Genomic DNA, 15,627 nt, shown 5'->3' on the forward strand with positions numbered 1-15,627 from the left:
TTTTAAGTGGAAAAAATGTATCCATTTTATCGATAGAGATCGTTGAACAGATGAGTTTCGAGTGAAAAATATTTTTTTCCCTAATAAATAAATAAGGTCGAGACAGATTATGTTAAAAGATGAATCGGTAAAAACTATGTTTTTTAAAAGAATAATAAATGAGTAAAAATTATCTATGGAAAATTCGATCCTGCCCTATAAATTCCCGAAAAAATAAGTAGAAAATTTAACAGGGATGAGGAATGAATTAGATGGGGGGATGAGGCTTCTCCGTCCCTGCGACATGGACATCTATATTCTCCGTCCTTTCAACCCCATTTTAATAATTGTACATCACATGAATCTCTATGTCGTTACACCTCGAAACTCACAATTTCTGTTTTTGATACCAAATGATTTTTCTTACACGGTTAAATTAAAGGTATGACTCCAATACTACTTGTTAGGAACAACGACCTTTCATATTTCTTTTCATGACTTTATTTTACTCTCGTACCAATGAAGATAAATGTCTCTTTTATTATAGTCACGATCATCCTTGTTGTCAATAAACCGCCTGCAACATTTTCAAACTCATAAAAACCGGAAACTAATATTTTTAAAACCCTAAAATAAGTGAATATTTGGGAGTTTGAGAACTGATCCCATCTGGCTGGCTGACTCTTGTTCTTCAAAAAAAAAAAAAAAAAAAAACATTAAAATCCTTAATTAATCATATAGTAATGATGTTTTTTGGGGTTTGAGTTTGTTTAGTATAAATGTTTTGGTGTTTTCCTGTTGATCTTTGGTGAGCACAGAATATTCTGTCTTCAACCAAAGCTAAAGCTTCCCCCCATGCCTTTTCTTAAGATTCGTCTTCTCTCTCTCTCTCTCTATATGTATACATACATACATATATATATATATATATATATATATATATATATACTTATGTATATTTCTGTCTTGTCTTTGAAGGTGTGTGTATTTTAATGGAAGTTGTAGGGAAAAGCAAAATGTTGGCTGTAAGGGTATGTTTGTTTCTTGGATTGTCTTTTACTATATAATGTGTTTACAAATTTTAGTAATGGATACTTCTATTCCCACCCACAAATATTTTTCCAATTTAGATATGATTTTGGTCCGTTTCAGTCCGATAATGATTATGCGACACTCATTCTAATCTAGCAAACAAGTCAGAACATAGACATATGCTTGAGTCTCGAGTCATGTTTGAAATAAATGTTTTTGAAAACGTGAGCGAGGAAATGCGTTAACACTCGATGACAGTAGTATGACCAAGAATCTTACCTTCCACGATACGTATTGTAGTAGTATGACCATCAAACATTTATGAGTCACAACACATCACTATCATTGGTTATACACATTAAATATTCAATCTTTTCGAAAGCATGGTAAAGTTGGATTGTAACCCTATTTTCAAGTTGATAAAAAAAAAAAAAATGTTATTCTATTGACTGATACTAGACTGAATTTTCAATTTTTCAAAAATTCAATTTAACCAAATTGAAAAAAAAAAATTAATCCAAATGAAATCTTATGATTTGAGTTGAGTTGACCAAATTAATCAGATTATCCAGTCATATGAATTTCTTTAAAGGTCAGTACTTTTTAAAAGGAATAAAATTAATTTAAATATAAAAAATATATAATTTTTAAAAGGGGAAATAATGCCTGTATGATAAGACTTTGGATTTAATATTTAAATTACATTGAAATATTGGAGGAAGAAAGATAAGGTGGAGAAGGGATTTATTTATTTATTAAAATTTATAATAATAAAATTTAAATTTAAATTTAATGTGAGGGAAGAGGCTACAGATAAAAAGTTGGAGAATATATGCCTTTTTGAAATCCTATTTTTATTTCATTCCACTTTTTTTATATATTTTTTAATTATTAATTATTTTCAAACCTTTTACACCCAAAACTTAGCACCATGGATATTCATATATTCTCAAATAATTATTTGTTCTTTTCATATCTCTTTGGTCCTACCAAATTTCATATTTTAAAAAAAAAATTGTTAATTATATTTTTGTACGTATAGATCTTATCGAACAACGGATCGTTACAATGAGATAATAATGTTATCCACTTTGAATCTAAACTCTCGTGATTTTGTTTTTAATTTCTTGAAATAAATCTTATATCAATGGAAATAGAGATAGTCGTAATTTTTCCCTTAATTAATCGTTGTAGAACTCCAACAACTCTCAACATAGGTCGAGGTCGATATATATATATATTGAATTTAAAACACGTTGAAAATGGGTAAGAGGAAGGGAATGTGATGATTGGTTAATGATGAAAATGTTTGATGAGAGAGAAGGGTAAATAAAAAGGGAATGAGGGGTTGTTTGGTAAATAATACTATACTTTGTTGATATTATAATAAGAATAAAGATTATCTTTTTGGTCCAAGAAAAGGCAATAATTTATATAAAGCCCTCCACTTTCTCTCCTTATAAAAGGTGAATCAAACTTATAAACCCTAATAAATCTCTCTCTCTCTCTCTCTCTTCCTTTTTCATTTTAAGACGACATAGAGACCAATATGTTTCTTAGAGAGAGAAAGAGACAGAATTAAAGACATTGATACATTTAAAAAAAAAAAAAAAAAAACACGACAAATTTCCACTAACTAAAAAAAAGAAAACCTAAATGGAATTAATCAACTACCAAACTATCCATAATCATGCAATTAATTTAATATCGACCAATAATGTAAATAACCTAGGGCTACTAGACTATAGACATTAAACAAATGAAATTAAACACAATAATTCAATCATGGAATTAAAATAATTTAATATACAAATGTAATGGATATGTAAATCTCTTCCTAGTAAGACAATATTTGTATTAGAGCTAGATATTGGGTTGTGTGTCAGCGAGGACGTTGGGCCTTCAAGGGAGTGGATTGTGAGGATTCCACATCGGTTGGAGAGAGAAACGAAACATTACCTATAAACCACCAACATGTTTTACAACTTAAGGGCTGATTGGGAGGATACCATGTTTTAATATCTATTAGTGGTGGACTTGAGTTGGATCAATCCATAGAGATTAAACTAAACGACCCGTTTATTTTTAGAAATAGAATTTTTTTTTTCTTTATAACATTATAAAAGGGTTTTAATGTAACAAAAGTCAAAGCATTTGACCTGGTCAAAGAAAATATTGTCCCTTACATTTCCCTCTAAATTATAAACTATATATTAATTTTATCTCTTTTATTTTCTTAAAAAAATACTTGCTTATTAAGGCCTCTCTTTGGGCCTATTTAAACTAAAGCCCAAGTTTTCCTTGGATATTATTTGGGCTCATCTTTCAAATTGGGCTAATTGGGCTTTTATTCCTGACTGATTAAGCTGGTAAAGGATATTTACGTAAATAACCTATTTATACCTGCTATTTACAATAAATAATAACAATAATTGGATTCATCAAAAAGAAAATCTAGAAATATCTTGCCAACTAATCATTTTCTATTTAAGAAAATCTTTTAAAGATATCTTCGAATAGATATTTGTGTAAGGATTTTTTTCTTTTTTTTAATCAAATCCCAAAAATTAATAATAAATAAGGTCACACTTCCCTCCATCAATAAATAAATAAATAAATTACGTGACATTATCAATCAAACCACGGCATTAAATAAATAAATCTTTTATTCAATTTAATAATTTTTAAAACATTTTAAATTCAAATTCTCGATATCTACTGGCATGGTTAGGTTGGGTTAAGAGATCTTTTTCGACCAACTCAAAAATTCTGATTGATTGAATTGGTAACCCAACCCTCTATTTTCGAGTTTGGTTGAAAATTTTAACTTGAAAAAAATTATTTATCAATAATTTATAACATAGTTCAACATTTTCATAGAAAAAATAACATAATACAATTCTCACAATGGTATGATATTGTCCACTAGTATAAGCTTTGCTTTGGACTTCCCAAAAAGCCTTATACCAATGGAGAGAATATTATTTGTTTATAAAAATCATTTCCTAAATTAGCGAGACTTTCATCCTCCAACAATAATAAATTAAAAATTTAATAAAATTTTCCAATGAATTGAAACTAATTTTTTATCGATCAAATTTTAATGTCTAAGTTAAAAAATAACTCTTAAAATACAGTAAATGGTGAAAAAAACAAATTTTGATATTTAAAATTATTTACTTTGATGAAAAAAAAAAAAAGTTATAGATGAAAAGTAAAAAAAAAAAAAATCTAAAAAAAAAAAAAGAGTGGCTTCCCAACAACAGAAATTAGCAATTTTATTAAAGAATCTGAAAATAAAAACAATATACTCTAAAATTAATAAAATTAATAAAATTGATTTTAGTGTAGGCTTTTTATTCAAATATATGAAACTGTCCGATAGCTTAATATTTTACTATAATTATAAGATGAATTATATAATAATGTTTTTCATGAAGTAGTTACTAAAAAATCCATTTACGATATCTAATTAGGAAAAAAAGAAAAAGAATTCCCCGAATTGCAAGCAAAATTGAGCAAGAAAATGGTGAAAGATTGATAGAGAATAAGGGAAGGGAAGGGAAGGGAAGGGAAGGGAAGGGAAGGGAAGGGAAGGGAATAATTCAAAGCCACAAAGCGCCGGCCTGTTTCAAAATAGGAACCAAATCCCCAGAAATATGCGTGGCCATCACTCTTTCCAGCCCTCCAACCAACGCCCCCCCAATAAACACCGCCGGCAACTCTACCTTCCCGTTCCCCAATTGCGCGATTGCCTCCAATTCCTCCACCACGCCGGATTCCTCGTCTTCCTCCACCTCATACACCGCCGGATTCGCTCCAAGTCCGAGAAGCAGCCGCTTCACCACATGGCTCATACAACACCCTCTTCTACCAAACACTATCGCCGCACTTTCCGACACGGACGCGCTCACATCGCGCCATGATCCACTGCCCCCAAATGCCGCGCTCACTAGGCTCTGTTTTGTGTCAATTGATCTGTAAGGAATTGCTTGGTTCATGGCCCCCAATTTCCACATAGAGAGACACAAATTCTTGAATTACTGCCCTTTCTATGGTCGCCTCGTGGGGATTTAAATGGACGGTAACTCAACTCCAGACGTCAACGGCAGTTCGGCACAGCTATGAAATCAACGGTAACGCGGAGAGTGACGATGGTGCTCCCCACCTGACGTCATTCCTTCTTTTCTTTTTTTTTTTTTTCTTTTTTGACTTTTTATGTTCTTAAGGGAAAAAAAAAAAAAAAAAGACAAGAAAACGTGAAGAACAGCTGATGGCGTGTCATCATTCAGCAGGGGCCCGCCACGTGGAAAGCTAATAACTTGCATTCATCACCTCTCGTCCTCGTCGGCGACCCAAACTATCTCTGACCCACCCCATTTTTGTCCGCCGTGTCAAAAGGATAACGATCTACGTGTCTCCGTGACGTCACTTCCTTTTCCACTGAATATATATTGATTATTTTTTATTTGATAATTAATTTGAATATTATTAATTAAAATCGTCACCCATGCCGACCTTCCTTGCCGATTCGGCTTTAATCCACAGTTCTCACCCTAATAAATTATATTAAATTTAATTAATAAATACACGTTGAATAAATGTTTGAATTCTATCATAATTGCTTATTTGGTTTTACGTGTGCGTTCCAATAAATTTTTACACGAATTTGTAATTTTGAGTTAATTGAGTTTCAATAAATTTAAATTAAAATGGTACATATTCACCATAACTAAGTTGCAAGTGTCAAATATTAATATTTTTAATTTTCATAATATTATTAAAAGTAGGGTTGAGTTAGGTCGTGGACCGTAGAGCCTAGTTAGTTTAAATGGTTGGATAAAAAAAGTTATAACCTATAAAAATGAAAAGACGGTCGGGTTCAAAACTCCTTCTCTCTCACTTTATGATTTTCGGAGCAACTGGGTTTTTCCCCAAACCAAAAGCAAAATTGTCTACCTCTGAGTCTCGTAAAGCAATTTGACTTAGCGAGAAAGTCCAATGTCACCAAACAAGTGGCAGATTTTCTCGGATGTGCATGGATAAAATGTGACTCTATTCTTTTAACCATTTTTCAAATTTTATGTTTTTTTAAAAGTTTAATCTAATTCAAACTAAAGAAAAAACAAACTTAATGTAAATTTCAAGTTAAATATATGAAAAATGTTTTAAATTGGTATCGACTAAGATTTCTAATCTTATTTGATACGAGTTTTCGTGAGTTAAATGGACATTCCTATCTAAGATACGTGTGAACTCGACCCTTGTTGCTTTAATACAAACGGTACACTTCAAGAGCTTTCAATATCTGAAAAAGATAGTTCGAAAAAAGCTCTAAAGAGTCTCATAAGCTCCTTCTCCAATCATCTTAATCTCCAATTCTTTCCATGTGCTTGCAAAAGAGATCTCCCCATCATAGTTTGATCTCATTCCCACTTTACACTTTTCCCTTTGCGTGCAGCTAATAGCTTCTTCATCGCAACCGTCACTATTAGATCGTCCTCGGGTCGAGTTTCGTTCTTCAGCCGCTGCTACGAGCGATATCTCTCGGCCGGACGAATGGCTGAGGCTATTCCGATGTTCACTATGGAAAGACATTGATTTGGAGTAACGGGTCGAAGAGGATGGCTTGTTGGAAAGCTTCTGTTTCGACCTTCTCTTCCAATTCTTGAGACCATCTACGACGTCATCAGTGAATACTGTCCTCTTTAGGCTCGACCCCATCTACCAAATTACGTACATTTTTAGTATCGATGCATCAATTCGTGAAATGGGTTCGTGTTCAAACACTTGTTAAGCATACTAAATCGAGTAATACTGGTACCTGAGTAACGAGAGCGTAAAGAGGCAGCGTGACATATCCACAAAGCAACTGAACTCCAACGCCCATCCCAAGCCTAATAGCAATATCTTCATTCCTTCGGTTGAAACATGATTTTACCCCAAATTCAAACTGTTCTACCAATTCAGCTAAAACTCACTTAAAAAAACAAACAAAAAAGACATAAAAAGTCTGGTTTGATTTGGTTTGATTTGTACGTACCCATGTCCACGTGAAAAACGCCAGCTGAAATGAGTTCTGCCATTGAAATCAAATTCAAATGTGAGAGTCCCACCTCGGTTGGAGAGGAGAACGAAACCGCCCTTTGAAGGGTGTGGAAACCTTTCCCTAGCAGACGCGTTTTAAAGCCTTGAAGGGAAGTTCGAAAGGAAAAGCCCAAAGAAGACAATATATGCTAGCCGTTCTTATAGGGTAAAAATTATTTACCTGAATGAGGACGAACTGGATTAGGTAAAGAAGCCAGTTGGGTTTGCTAAACCAGAAGAGTTGATCGTGAGGCTTCACTGTAAATTCTCCTTGGCTTATGGGGTTTCTTCTGCTGCTTTCTACACACATTGTTGTTATGATCACTTGCAGCTTTGTTCCCACAGTAACTACAATCTTTTCAATTTTTTACACAAACAATTAATCTATGTATCTTTATATCTTTGCTTGTTTGAATTGAGGAGATGAGTCTAGTTCTTACCACTAATGGAATGAATGGGAGCCAGTAATGGTTGTAGAACTCTGCAAAATAATGACATGGGATTTCCATATGAGACTCAGATTCATATATGTGACTCGAGTACTCGAGTAAAGGAGGGTAAATGAATGAAATGAGACCATATTCGAATGAGAGCAGTCTTAAGGATAGGCTCACCGAGACAGGGTTAAAAGAATTGAAAGTTAACATCTATACTAACAAGGTGTCACCTCATTTTCGGTGGCTCGATTATAAAAACTCCAAATCTCACATTGGTTGAAGTGGAGAATGAAACATTTCTTATAAGGGTGTGGAAACCTCTCCTTAATATACGTGTTTTAAAACCGTGAGGCTGATAGTAACATGTAACGGACCAAAGCGGACAATATTTGCTAGCGGTGGGTTTGAGTTGTTATAAGTGGTATAAGAGCCAGACATCGAGCGGTGTGCCAATGAAACACTGCGCTCCCTAAGATCCCACATCGATTAGAGAGGAGAACGAAACATTTCTTATAAGAGTGTGGAAGCCTCTTCTTAACAGATGCGTTTTAGAACGTGAGGCTGACAGGAATACGTAACGGGCCAAATCATACAATATTTGTTAGCAATGGGTTTGAGTGGTTACAAATGGTATCAGAGCCGGACACTGAGCGGTGTGGAGGACGTTGGACCCCCAAGGAAGGTGGATTGTGAGATCCCACCTCGGTTGGAGAGGAGAATTAAGCATTGTTTACAAGGGTGTGGAAACTTCCCCCTAACAGACGTGTTTTAAGAACGTGAGGCGGACAGGGATACGTAACGGGCCAAATCATACCATATTTGTTAGCAATGAGTTTGGGCCGTTACAAATGGTATCAGAGCCAGACACTGAGCGGTGTGCCAACGAGGACGTTGGACCCTCAAAGAGGGTGGATTGTGAGATCCCACATTGGTTGGAGAGGAGAATGAAGTATTGTTTATAAGGGTGTGAAAACCTCTCCCTAACATATGCGTTTTAAAACTGTGAGGCTAACGACGATACGTAACGGGCCAAAACGAACAATATCTACTAGTTGTGAGCTTGAGAGAACAATCCTAAATTTGGTGACCTCTTAGAAATTTATCTACGAAGCATTTGAGTGACGATAAGGAATGCTAAAAGGACTCGTGTTAACTTGTGGGGATAGTTTTACTCTTTGAAGTTGATAACTAGTCATATCGTAAGAGATTTTAAATCCTAAACATGTGACGTTCCAATTGAACTTAGAGACGGTCGTATTTGAGTTTAGATATAAATTAATGGGTAGAGTTAGTTGAAGTGGATTCTATTGTGTTGTCAAAATAATAAAGAAAAGATGGGGATGGAGTAGAATTTCTCACCATGTGCGCTGAAAAATATAAAAAGAATGGAGAAAATCCATATCCAGAACCTGCAACCATACCCAAACAAAGTCATAATTCCATTAGGAAAAGAATGAGTAATTCACCAAGGTGGCTTATTTGTACCTGATTTGAATCACCTGCACAAAATCATGATCAAAAGCTCTATGAACAAACTTCTGGAAGTTGAACTCAGACCCTCCAGCAATGTTGGACTGTAAACAAGAACACGAAGAACACGAAGAACACGAAGAACATGAAGAACACGAAGAACAAGAAGTTGTAACTCAGAAGCTTGTTTGGTTACCGTAATGAAGCCATTGCGTAGAGTGAAGTAATCAGATTTTGAAACTGAGCCACTGAATTGTCTTATAAAGCAAACCTTTTAAGTTATAAACCAAAATTCAATGAAAGTTCAATAAAGAAAAAAGTGATCAAATTTGAGAGAGGTGAAGTGATATTACAGGCCAAACCAAGAGTGGATGAGTGGCGTAGAAATTTAGATGTCTTCTCCCAATAGATGTTTGACTTGTGAGCCGGAATCTCCTTGGATCTGCAGATTTGGATTTCATTCATATCACTCCCAACACTTTGTTCTCATCTTTATTTGACTTGTTTTCTTTGTTATTTTATATGAAAGAGTCTACAAATTAATACAATTGGATCTAAGAACGATCGTAGTTATGCAAACCTGTAGATCACAAATGCTAAATTCTTCGGATAAAGATGATTTCATCCCAAAGGGAATTTGATCTAAGAACTCCAAAACTTTATAAGGAATTATCCCAAACGGAATTGCTCAAAGAGGACAATATTATACCATTGTGGAGGGTTTGTGGTTCTTAACATGGTATCAAAGCCTCGAAAGTGTAGTCAAAAGTGACTCAAGTGTTGAACAAAGGGTGTACTTTGTTCGAGAGCTCCAGAGAATGAGTCGAGCCTTGATTGAGAGGAGACTGTTCGAGGGATCCATAAGCCTTAAGGGAAACTCTATGGTGTACTTTGTTCGAGGGGAAGGAATACATTTACATTGATACGAGACCTTTTGGGGAAACCAAAAGCAAACCCACGAGAGCTTATGCTCAAAGTAGACAATGTCATATCATTACGGAGGGTCTATGGTTCTTAACAGATCATGTCAAGCTTGAATGATTCTAAACAAACAATCTAAACTACATATAATTCCAAAGATTGTTTAAACTAAAGCAACATACGTGACTTTATATAGCTTCAAAATCGAAAAGAGAGTAAAAACGATACCATTGTCCATTTGATAATCAAGAGCTCGAGTCTCCTTCTCCCACGCTTTCCATTTTCTAATCTGCCCACATAGATCTTTTAAGCCAAAAATTCAAACCAAAAACTTCGACAAAGAACATAACTTGTTATGTTTGAAAGTGATACCTTGGCGATCCCTAAACACATTGTGAACATACAATAAAGAACATGAAACACAGCCAACAAGGAGATCAAGATATTCAGCTGAGAAACCCCTTCCCTCGACATCAAAGAAACCATTCCCTAATCAAATTCATTCACAAATGGGTATTGTTTTAATAGCTTTTCATATGATATAAACATCGAACATCACTCAATTGTGAGAAGTCATAATGAAAGATAAATATCTAGATATTTACTTATAATAAAAGTCAAATATGTTCAATACTAAATATCCTTAACAAGTTGAATCATTTACCTTCGATTCACAATGATCAGTTTGGTCTGAGTTGAGCACGGGACTTCGAGTGGAAGCGAAAACAACCGACTCCATGGACGCCTCCATAGCAATATCTCTACATGGAAGAAAAGATTTGGACACCCTTTTGGTGACACAAATATTTGGAATGGATGCCTCCGTGAATGCCAAAAGCAACGAGATGAAACCCATCTTCATCATTTCTATTTTGATCTTTCCCAAAGCCCTTTTGAAGGATTTGAATTTCCTCCTCCTAAGAAACTGAAGAAACAATCATAAAAATGGTTCGAAATTCGTCGTATCGAACTAGGAAAGCTTCATTTACCTTTGTAAGGTAGTGAAGTGAAGTCTCGATGATGAAAGCTAAGAAGAAGAACACGAATGTAAAGACCGCAACCGCCCAAGTTGGTGTAGTTTCAAGCGAACCACTGCTGATTTCTCCCATTTTTGCGTTTTTGTTAATGTTCTAAGTGTTCTTATAGAGATAAAAAATGTAGATTTGGTCAAAGGCAATCAATGAATCATATGGAGAATTTGCATGCAAGAATCGTACGGTACGGGACAGAGATCTAATCATCAACTTGATTGAATCATGTGATAAGTGCGACAAACATGGCTTCAAATACGACGTCGTTGGATGCTAAAAGTCAACGCTTTCATAAATTATTTTACTCCAAAGTCTTCATGCTCTTATCAGCATCTTGGTTTTGTTTATTAAATCTGTACGGTTCTTATGCAGTCTTGAAAGGACTTCACATTTTTTTTTAATTATTTTTTTAACTCATTTATATGTCTTTATTCTATTTAATATATTTATATATTATACAACGGATACGAAAGATATGCAATTTGTTAATAATGATAATTATTGAAAATAATTAAAGATTCTGAGATTGCGAGTTACTTTAAATTTTAAATTTTTTTGTTGGGTAGAACGAGAAAAAAATTTAGTTGATGAACTTCGTTTACAACGTTATTTGTCCGTGAATTCATGTAAGTTTAATCATTTATAACAAATTGAGTTTATGGGTATTATTTTTTGTACCGTATATCGAGGTTTTTTTTTTTGATTTTGTAGAAAAGTCGAAAGTCTAGTAACGTTATCAAGGTGAAAAGAGTATTAGAGAACGAGTCTGCGTTCGTTTAATCAACATTAGTTGTTTTGGGACAAAAGACACTTCGTTTAATCAACATTAGTTGTTTTGGGACAAAAGACACTGCACCCGGGTTTCCCTGTTTGGATTTTATTCTTTCTTGATTTGTTTTTTGTGTAACCATCTAGTCGGTAAGATCTTTCTGGTCGCAGCAGTCTAAAAGCTTGCGCTCATACTTCAATCTTATCCGGTCTTCTGTTATCGATCTTCCTAGAATAATCGAGCGAACACTACTTGAAAATGAAAATGGCTCTTCTGCTCAGAAATAAAATGTTCCTGGAAATTCTTGCTCCATTGGACCATTTGTATCTATATGCATTATGATAGGTAATTTAATCAAATCTAATTGACACAGAGAATGGGTATCAAAAATTTGAATTAAAATATGTTGAAAATAAAATTTAATAAAGAAATCTAAAAATTAATTAATTTTTCATAATTTAAAGTTATGAACTTTATTGGAAAATGGCGTGTAGAAGGGACGAACAATTCCCAAAGATTATTACCCTCATTATGCTCATTCCTCAAAAAGGGGAAAAAGAATTAACGAAATGCTTTGGAAAGTTCTTCACAGGAAAAAAAGAAAGAAAAAGAAGCAAAAAAAGGGTAAAGGATGCTGCCGAAATTGGAGTAAATTCGAGTCTTCAATTTCGTCAACATCGAATTTGTAGAGAATCGATCCGACCTTAAAGCTCTGAACGAAGAGGTAATCTATCTATCTATCTATCATCTTCTTCCTTGAAGCTTGCCCAGATTTTCGAGCCATAATTTCTTCAATTTGGCGGGTAATGATTCTGTTTTAGTTTAGGGTTTTTGTACTTAAATTAGGGCTGAAATGTTCGTCCTCTTACTCGGATTTCGAAACTTGAAATTCTTCAGCAATCTTTGATAGATTTACTCGGGAAATTTTGTTTGTTTTTTAATGCAATCTCATATTATCTGAGCTGTGAGTGATCCTGAGTAGAAGAATATGCATCGGCGACCTGAAAACTATATGTATTCGTTTCGATGATCCAAATGATTTTCTTTTTCTGGGTTCATTCTGTTTGAGAATCTTGAAGGACTCTGTTTATGAGTTTCATCTTGTGATTTATTTCGATTCAGTTTGTGGAAAAGAGAGGGATCAATGCCGAGGGGTTTGAAGAGTAATTGCCAGTCTACTTCTCATCAGCTTTTGAAGGAAAAAGCAAAGAACCGTGTGAATGATCTTCAAGGGATATTCACTAATCTTCAATCTGCAAGGAAGGAGAGTCGTACTACCGATGTTGCTGTCTTGGAGGAGCAAGTGCATCAGATGCTCAGGGAGTGGAATGCCGAGCTTAATGAACCATCCCCTGCCTCTTCATTTGTTGTAAGCTTCTTTAATTTCTTTTGCAAAGGGTGTTTTTCTTTTGTAATCTTAATGGTTCTACATGTTTAATTAGGAGGGCAGTCTTGGATCGTTCTCGCAAGAATTAGCTCGTCTTCTCGAGCATTTTGATGAGGAAGATGATGCAACTAGCACATTGGCTGAACCAAAGGTTGAGCCTGATCAACATTGTGTTCTTGCTTGCAATCCGTCCGATTTTCAGCAGGTAAGACTTTGAGCATTTGGTTTTCTACCATCTCTTGTATGTTTAATATAATAGATTCTAACTAGCTGAAGTAATGCTGCTGCCAGCAGCAGAGTGTTCTTGGATTTGAAGAGTGCAAAGTCAATAGTGAAGATTTCAAATTAGATCAAAACTTTGTGCAGAACTTAGTGGTCAGCATGGATGATATGTCTACTATGGATTGTCGTTTATTGGATTCGCACCAAGTGTTCGACTATGGGGTGCTTATCGGGGCGTATGATGCGGGAGACTTTAGTCAGGATACAAAGCCTAGCATTCCGCCATACATCTCGCCCCCGCCATCTGCTTTTATGGGGCCAATGTGTGCACTCTGGGATTGTTTCAGACCTGCTCAAGGATCTAAATGGTGCCAGGACTATTGCAGTAGCTGTCATTCCATGCTTGCAATAAATGAAGGCCTTCCAGGAATGGCTCCAATATTGCGCCCTGGGGGTACTGGCTTAACAGATGGTCCACTATTTGCTGCTCTTCTTGCAAAGACACAGGCCAAAGAGGTGGGAATACCTATATGTGATGGTGCTGCAACAAGAAAATCTCCATGGAATGCTCCTGGTAAGCCTTTATGTTGCTTGAACCTTTTCTGTTTGCTTGGTTTAATTTTGTGTTTGTTATTGCCCATTTCCATGATATAATCTCAGATCCCACGTTGGTTAGAGAGGGGAACAAAGCATTCTTTATGAGGGTGTGGAAACCTGTTCCTAACAAACGCATTTTAAAACTGTGAGACTGACTGCAATACGTAACGGGCCAAAGCGGACAATATCTGTTTGTGGTGGGCTTAGGCTATTATAAATAGTATCAGAGCCAGACACAGGGCGGTGTGCCAGCGAGGACGCTGGGCCCCAAGGAGGGTGGATTGTGAGATCCTACATTGGTTGGAGAGAGTAACGAAGCATTATTTATAAGGGTGTGGAAACCTCTCCTTAACAGACACGTTTTAAAACCGTGAGGCTGCCGGCGATACGTAACGGGCCAAAGCGGACAATATGTGTTAGCGATAGGTTTAATCTCTTTATTTTCGAGTGACTTGGATCAATTGGTGTGTGTTCCATCATAGTGATTCTTTTCATTGTTGCAGAGCTTTTTGATATTTCATTTCTAGAGGGTGAGACAATCAGGGAATGGCTCTATTTCGACAAACCTAGACGGGCCTTTGAGAGTGGTACTCGAAAGCAAAGGTCGTTACCAGATTATAGCGGCCGTGGTTGGCATGAATCAAGGAAGAAGGTGATGGAGGAGTTCGGTGGTCAGAAAAAGTCCTACTACATGGATCCACAGCCATCAAGCTCACTCGAATGGCATTTGTACGAATATGATATAAGCAATTATGATTCATTTGCATTATATAGGCTAGAACTCAAGCAAGCTGGAGCAAAAAAGAGCCCAAAGGGAAAACTACCAGCTGATCCTCTGGCTGATCTGCAGAAGAAGATGGGCAGGCTTACTGCAAAGGGCCCTGTGGAGCTTGGACAATCAGTCAAATAATTCTTACGATGGGACATACCCGTCCCGTTGCTGCTTTATGTCGATATATACCTCGTCCCGTAGTTTGTCTCGTGAATACATGGCATTTCGACCCCTTTTTTTTCATGGAAGGGGAGATTCTGGATGCTAGTTTATTCTAAAGGTTTTCTTTGGAGTTTATTCCATTTATATTCAGTTTAGAAGATATGTATAAGTTGTGTTTGTGTCTAATAATAATAGTTTGAACGGTAATCTTTTAAGTTTCTAAAAATTGTATAGTGGCATTCGTTTCATGTTTTAGCTGTTTGCATTATTTGCACTTCCCTCTCCTTGCACCAATTTTGGGAAATTCAATTTGATGTTATATTGGTTTTAACATATGAGATAGGGCGTTCAAAATTTTAAATTGTCTTGAAATGTATCTAATAAAATTATCGAATTTTAAAAAATATTAAATAATCTAACGATCTAATAAAATAAAATTAAAAAATTAAGAACTTATTAGACATAATACTACAAGTTGACTACGAGTGCAAGAAGCTAGACGAGACAGAAAATGTGGCTGGTACAAAAGAAGTGGGAACCATGATTCTCTGACGTTTCCAATCTTAGGGGACCCAAGAAGAAGCGAAACCAAAATGTCATTCTTCTTTAGTGAACAAAAATGATGAACTAGAATTCCTCTCCAGAACTCGATCTAAGGCAGAAATGAAAAAATAAGAGACTTTATTTTCCCGAAAAATGGATCTTTTAACCGAAAATGTGGACGGTACTTCTTTTAAAATTTAAGCATGCAAGCCTATTAA

The 15,627-nt window shown here is 35.4% G+C and overlaps 3 protein-coding genes across 7 annotated transcripts; 1 reads left to right on the forward strand and 2 right to left on the reverse strand.

The window, feature by feature from the left end:
• Window positions 1-4,439: 4,439 nt before the first annotated feature.
• LOC111795642 (glutaredoxin-C9) lies at window positions 4,440-5,083 on the reverse strand. The gene has a single exon (XM_023678182.2). It carries the CDS (start codon window positions 5,028-5,030, stop codon window positions 4,617-4,619), a length of 414 nt encoding a protein of 137 aa, XP_023533950.2. The 5' UTR covers window positions 5,031-5,083; the 3' UTR covers window positions 4,440-4,616.
• A 1,114-nt stretch (window positions 5,084-6,197) lies between these two features.
• LOC111795158 (MLO-like protein 12) lies at window positions 6,198-11,045 on the reverse strand. Of its 2 annotated transcripts, none has more exons than XM_023677433.2 (13): window positions 10,916-11,045; window positions 10,591-10,851; window positions 10,299-10,415; window positions 10,155-10,215; window positions 9,359-9,447; window positions 9,202-9,276; window positions 9,021-9,109; window positions 8,895-8,944; window positions 7,539-7,579; window positions 7,280-7,453; window positions 7,055-7,090; window positions 6,836-6,964; window positions 6,198-6,735 (listed from the first exon to the last, which is right to left on the reverse strand). In XM_023677433.2, the coding sequence occupies exons 1-13, from the start codon at window positions 11,033-11,035 to the stop codon at window positions 6,346-6,348; spliced, it is 1,632 nt and encodes a 543-aa protein (XP_023533201.2). In that variant the 5' UTR covers window positions 11,036-11,045; the 3' UTR covers window positions 6,198-6,345. The 2 variants fall into 2 exon arrangements, with proteins under 2 accessions (XP_023533201.2, XP_086979846.1); XM_087123720.1 differs by having other exon boundaries at window positions 10,591-10,843; window positions 10,916-11,028.
• Window positions 11,046-12,230: 1,185 nt separating this feature from the next.
• LOC111796149 (transcription factor VOZ1) lies at window positions 12,231-15,121 on the forward strand. 4 transcript variants are annotated; one of them, XM_023678862.2, is made up of 5 exons: window positions 12,231-12,529; window positions 12,849-13,095; window positions 13,169-13,318; window positions 13,405-13,909; window positions 14,436-15,121. In XM_023678862.2, exons 2-5 carry the CDS (start codon window positions 12,871-12,873, stop codon window positions 14,840-14,842), a joined length of 1,287 nt encoding a protein of 428 aa, XP_023534630.2. In that variant the 5' UTR covers window positions 12,231-12,529; window positions 12,849-12,870; the 3' UTR covers window positions 14,843-15,121. The 4 variants fall into 4 exon arrangements, with proteins under 4 accessions (XP_023534630.2, XP_023534632.2, XP_023534629.2 ...); XM_023678864.2 differs by having other exon boundaries at window positions 12,231-12,450; window positions 13,411-13,909; XM_023678861.2 differs by having other exon boundaries at window positions 12,232-12,450.
• The last annotated feature ends 506 nt before the right edge of the window (window positions 15,122-15,627 follow it).

Source organism: Cucurbita pepo, chromosome 5 (genome assembly GCF_057944985.1).
Source record: "Cucurbita pepo subsp. pepo isolate OVF chromosome 5, ASM5794498v1, whole genome shotgun sequence".
Lineage (NCBI taxonomy): Eukaryota > Viridiplantae > Streptophyta > Magnoliopsida > Cucurbitales > Cucurbitaceae > Cucurbita > Cucurbita pepo.

Bases quoted from the DNA above. Each gene is read 5' to 3' on its own strand.
- LOC111795642 (XM_023678182.2), bottom strand. From the start codon at position 5,030: ATGTGGAAATTGGGGGCCATGAACCAAGCAATTCCTTACAGATCAATT.
- LOC111795158 (XM_023677433.2), bottom strand. From the start codon at position 11,035: ATGGGAGAAATCAGCAGTGGTTCGCTTGAAACTACACCAACTTGGGCG. The intron at 8,945-9,020 runs GTACAAATAAGC...GTATGGTTGCAG, and splicing joins GTGCAGGTGATTCAAATCAG to GTTCTGGATATGGATTTTCT. The intron at 6,965-7,054 runs GTACGTACAAAT...TTGGTAGAACAG, and splicing joins CGTTTTTCACGTGGACATGG to TTTGAATTTGGGGTAAAATC.
- LOC111796149 (XM_023678862.2), top strand. From the start codon at position 12,871: ATGCCGAGGGGTTTGAAGAGTAATTGCCAGTCTACTTCTCATCAGCTT. The intron at 13,096-13,168 runs GTAAGCTTCTTT...ATGTTTAATTAG, and splicing joins CCCCTGCCTCTTCATTTGTT to GAGGGCAGTCTTGGATCGTT. The intron at 13,319-13,404 runs GTAAGACTTTGA...TGCTGCTGCCAG, and splicing joins ATCCGTCCGATTTTCAGCAG to CAGCAGAGTGTTCTTGGATT.